This window comes from Benincasa hispida, chromosome 7 (assembly GCF_027475165.1).
Source record: "Benincasa hispida cultivar pf3 chromosome 7, pf3_genome.v1.1, whole genome shotgun sequence".
Classification (NCBI taxonomy): domain Eukaryota; kingdom Viridiplantae; phylum Streptophyta; class Magnoliopsida; order Cucurbitales; family Cucurbitaceae; genus Benincasa; species Benincasa hispida.
In genome coordinates this window covers 44,078,024-44,082,884 of record NC_143484.1, presented here as the reverse complement: position 1 = coordinate 44,082,884, position 4,861 = coordinate 44,078,024, and the positions used below count along the sequence as shown (strand labels likewise).

At 33.3% G+C, this 4,861-nt stretch overlaps 1 protein-coding gene across 1 annotated transcript; it reads right to left on the bottom strand.

The window, feature by feature from the left end:
* Positions 1–479: 479 nt before the first annotated feature.
* On the bottom strand, positions 480–4,024 carry LOC120081954 (protein ASPARTIC PROTEASE IN GUARD CELL 2-like). The gene is made up of 3 exons (XM_039037143.2): positions 3,470–4,024; positions 3,030–3,349; positions 480–1,447 (listed from the first exon to the last, which is right to left on the bottom strand). Exons 1-3 carry the CDS (start codon positions 3,861–3,863, stop codon positions 722–724), a joined length of 1,440 nt encoding a protein of 479 aa, XP_038893071.1. The 5' UTR covers positions 3,864–4,024; the 3' UTR covers positions 480–721.
* Positions 4,025–4,861: the final 837 nt, after the last annotated feature.

The window sequence follows — 4,861 nt, the reverse complement described above, 5'->3', positions numbered from 1 at the left end:
TTCTAATAAAAAATTTAAAATATTCATCGTCTATATATCAATCGTAAATTACACCGTTCGACATTGATGCATAAAATTAATCAATATCTTTCGATAAATATTTTATAATTGCTCATAAAATTTATATATAAAAAAAAACTCATCCATTAATTTTAATATGAATATAAATATTAATAGTGAAATTTCATAAGTGACACTTATGAAGTAAAAACAACTTAACTATTAATTTAAACATCTTTTTTATCTAAAAAAATATCAATATTTTATCGATGGTATATCTATATTTTTTTTATATAGGTATCTTTGTCTAACTTTTGTTAAATACTTAATTTTTATACAACAATTATAACATGAGAATCGAACTTCCGACTTCAGTGGCAAAACTTAGTTTGATGTATCTTTATCTAGTGATTCAATACCATTAAATAAAGATAAATATAAATCAAATTTGATGAAAGGCGATCATCTACAACTGTATATAGAACTTAAAAGAGACGATAATAACTTATTGATCAAGTACCGTACTTTCTAATACATTGGAAATAAGAAAAATACTACAATCTTAGAAACTATACTTGGTTTTTTTTTTTTTGGTTTAGCCACATAGAAACTATATAGTATATACTAATGTAAAATAAACATTATTTTTATTTACATCTGATTTATCTAATAGCTTTGAAACAAAAATGATAATGTGATTAATTGAGATTTATTTGCACATTTAGCAAACATTTGGGCCGAATCCAACAAACCCATTGGCCCCATCGAATGAAATTTGAATTCCTTCTTGCTGGATGTTTCCGATTATGGAAAGTCCCGACGGCGAAGGAGCAAAAGCCAGGCAAAAAGTTCCGCCGCCGTCCACCGGAATCAAAAAATTCTTCGCTGGCAACGTCAGTACCGGTCCATCGGAGAAGTAAAACGACACCGTTGGCACTCGTACGGATTCGAACCCGTTGAGATCGTAACACGTGTCGAAGATCGAAACACCAGGCGCTCGTGGGAGGTTGCTAGTTTGAGCTGTGAACGAATCACGCAACGCCACGTAGGCTGCCGTTGGTAGACGCGTCACGGCGGTGCCAGTGTCCATTACGACGCCGTTTGTACCGTACTCGGTGAGTTGAAAAGTTTCTTCCGGTACCGAAACTCGGACGCCGCCAACTCCGATTCCGGCGAGTCCAATGTAGTAAAAGCTTGGGGCGCGTGGGTTTCGAATTAGGGAGATCCACGTGGCGCCAACTGGCAATGCTCCACGGCCGAATTCCAATGTTCCGGTCGAGCCGGTGCCTCGGCTCACTAAACAGTAGCTGAATGCGCCGCCGGTTTGACCACCGAGTTGGCCGATGAATGACATTGAGCCGCCACCGAGTCCGAGTAACCCGGCAGCCCCTATAAACATGCCTTGGTTTGTATGACCGCATCCGATTGCCACGTCACGAATCATCACCTTATTGAGAGAATATGAATGAATTATAAAATATTAAATAAAAAAAAATGTAAGATTAAATTACTTGGTACTTAATCCAACAATCTTTTAAGTTCGTATCTATTTAGTTTTCAACTCTTATTTTTATAACATGTAGGATAGAAGATCAAACATCTAACTTCAAGGTTGATAATAGGAATTTATGACAGTTGAGTCATGTTAATTTATTTTTTCACAAGTGTTGAATATAGAAGTATCTAAAGTTCAATTTTGTGATCACTAAACTTTCATTTTTGAATTCAATAGTCCTAATGGTTACCATACGGCCTTAGGTTTTCACTATTATATCTAGGGATGAGCATGATAGATCGAAAAATCGAGCTGATTGATTGAATCAAAGTTGGTTGGTGTTGGTTTGGAAAAATTCCAAATCGACAAGTTTAAAAAAGTTTAAAGAATAAAACGACGAAACCGACCGACCAATTTTTATTCCTCAACAGTCAAGGTTGGTTGGAGTATTTATTAAACTGATCATAGTCGGTTGGTGACGGTTTGGTCAAAAAACAGATTCTGACCGACCAAAGCTTAACCCTAATTGTATCTAATAAGTCATTTACCTATTTGACATTTTTTAAAATTCACTTATCTATTAGACATAAAATTAAAGAGTTTAGAGAACTTTTAAATAATAAATTTATTTTAAAAATATTTTAGAGGTTTATTAAACACAAAACCAGGACTTACATTTTAATTTTAAAAAGATTAAAGGACGTATTAAATACAAAATTAAAAGATTAGAATTTACGAGAACTTTATAAATTCACGTACTTCTTTTAACACAAATCTTTATTTAAATGATTTTCAAGCACAAACTTAAAATTCTCACGGTTAAACTTCCCCTCAAAATTTGTGGGTATGTGAAAATATTGAGAATAGAAATTACTGTTTGGATTAAAAGAAACATGTAACAACTTTATGTATAATTTTCTGATTACGTCAGAAAGACCAAAGATTGAATTAGACCTCTAATTTTCATTTTTCCAGAAGGATTTTAGAGCTTTTTAGACTTCAAAAAATATTTTATGTGGAAGACATACTATAGTTTATAGTAATATATTCAACACAGAATCAATATATATATTTATTCATTCATTTAGTGCAAACTTAATTATCTATAAATTTTATTAGACAGTTTCAAAAATATTATTATTTGCTTAAATTAGAAATGTGACCTTTATTCAATTCTTATAATTTTTAATTAGAATTTAGTCAGAGTTCATACCTTACATATAATTTATGAAGATTTTATTAAAATATAGGGACTGTTGATGAAATATTTTTCTTCTTTAATCAAACTAAAGAATTAATAACTCACTTTTAAAATTATAGAGATTAAATTTTAATTTTGACCAAATTTTCAATTTAATTTTATTATTAGTATCGATGTTAATTAATAATAACTTCTCTTATCGACATGTTTGAAATACATTAATCGATTGTTATTCTAATTTAGTTTTAAGATTAGGAATGAAGTTAAAAATATAAATATGAACAAATAATTAAATTTATTGTAACGACTTAATTTTTGAGTTGCAGTGCTTACTTCGCCGACGGTGAGAGTTTCGAGAGCGAGAGTGCCTTTGGTGTAAGACCCGTCTCCATACGACACCTCATATCGACATCGTCCAGCATTACAGCCGGTGTTCTCGAGACGGTCGCAAACGATGGAGTCGCAAGATACACCGGCGAAGGAGGAGGAGTCGGCCGGGTCGAAAACCGGGTCGGATTGTTGGTAGCATCGGCTACAAGGTTTACATTGGACCCACACAATATCACTACCGGAATCAATCACCATATACTGACTCCTCGGCGGACTCCCAACTCCGATCCGAACAAAATATTCTCCACTCCCCTCTTCCATTCCTAATTCCAAATCCAAATCATTTGACCCAAAACAATAATAACAGTTATAAGAAAAATTTCAAGAATACAATCATTGGATTTTAAAGGGTATTTAAAAAAAAAAATCAAAATTTTCCTTGCCTGAAATGACATCCGTGGCAAAATCGGCCACCTTGTATTTGTTATCTTGGACGGCGCCGCCGCCGTGAGAGAGGCGGCGGACGAGGGTGGCGACTCTAATAGCGTCTCTTTTGATGCGTTCATTAAAGCCATGACGATGGCCATGGACGTGGGAAAGTTTATCCCGGTGGAGAAGGTTGAGTTTAAATGTATTATTGTCGGATTTGTGACCGGACACTTGCCGGCGGGCGTGGGAGAAATTAAGGGTATGAAGAATCTGATCGTCATTAAAGTCCAATTTGGTAGCTTTAACATTAAGGTATTGGAACTTTGTCGGAGAAGATCTACCGGCGGCGGCGGAGAAGAAGAGAAAAAAGAGAAAAAAGAGAAGAGAAGAGGGTTGTTTAAGGAACATGGTTTATTTCTTTATTTATTTATTTGGGGTGGAAAATAAGAATGGGACCTTTGAAGAAGTTGGGGATTTGGGTTTTATTTGAGGTATAAGATGGAAGAAATTAATATATGGGGATTTATTTGGGTTAAGCTTTGAAAAAGATGTAAAGAAAAAGGATGTAAGATTAAAAAAGAAAAGATAGAAAAAAGGGAGATGTAATGTAAATTCAGTAATGGTAGGGTCCTTTGAATTATTATTATTATTTTTATTTATTTGAGAAATAATGTTTTGGAGTTTATTGAGAAATTGAGGAGGAATTGTCTTGTGTTTGTTTCAATTATTTGCTTTATTTGTCTTCCCTTGAGAGAAAGTGAGAGAGTAAGGGAGTGGGGTTTGTTGTATTGTATTCCATTTCAAGAGATATGATTGTGCTCTATTTGTATTTTAGGATGTGATGGTGATTGTGGTTAAATGTTTTCTTCTTTTTCTTTTTTCCTCTTAGGTAGTAGTCTATATTTGAGATCCAAATTAAGTATGCTATCTTTTATGTAGACGAGTTGTATCTATCTCTTGTGTAGTCCCTACTGCATCCAACTAAAGAAAACTTGAAGCTAGATTTATCACTAGACTAGAGATTGATATTGGTACTACATCAATTATATACATATAAAGAGCATAAAATTGAAGGGAATTTTTTATCATATTAAATACGCCCTTGCACTCAAGTATTGTTGTTTGAGATTTTAGGCCAAGTGCGTTTTTGTAACATTAGCCTATGTATATATATATAATAGGAAGAAAGATAAAGTGTCAACTTTTCTATATTTCTTTGCATGAAAAGATATTTAGGCAGAAAGGTGACCTTCCTTTCTTCACTTCAATCTATATGTATCTATGGGCATACACCTTGACTTTTGTTCTCAGATATGCCACATGACTATTCAAACACTAATTTCATCCCTCTTAATTCTAAGTATAATGTTCATATTTCAATCAATATTTTTATATTTTTTATAGGT

Excerpts from the sequence above, each read along its gene's own strand:
- LOC120081954 (XM_039037143.2), bottom strand. The coding sequence starts at position 3,863 with ATGTTCCTTAAACAACCCTCTTCTCTTCTCTTTTTTCTCTTTTTTCTC. Across the intron at positions 3,350-3,469 it reads TGCCACGGATGTCATTTCAG|GAATGGAAGAGGGGAGTGGA; the intron begins GCAAGGAAAATT and ends ATTTGGAATTAG. Across the intron at positions 1,448-3,029 it reads AAACTCTCACCGTCGGCGAA|GTGATGATTCGTGACGTGGC; the intron begins GTAAGCACTGCA and ends TCTCTCAATAAG.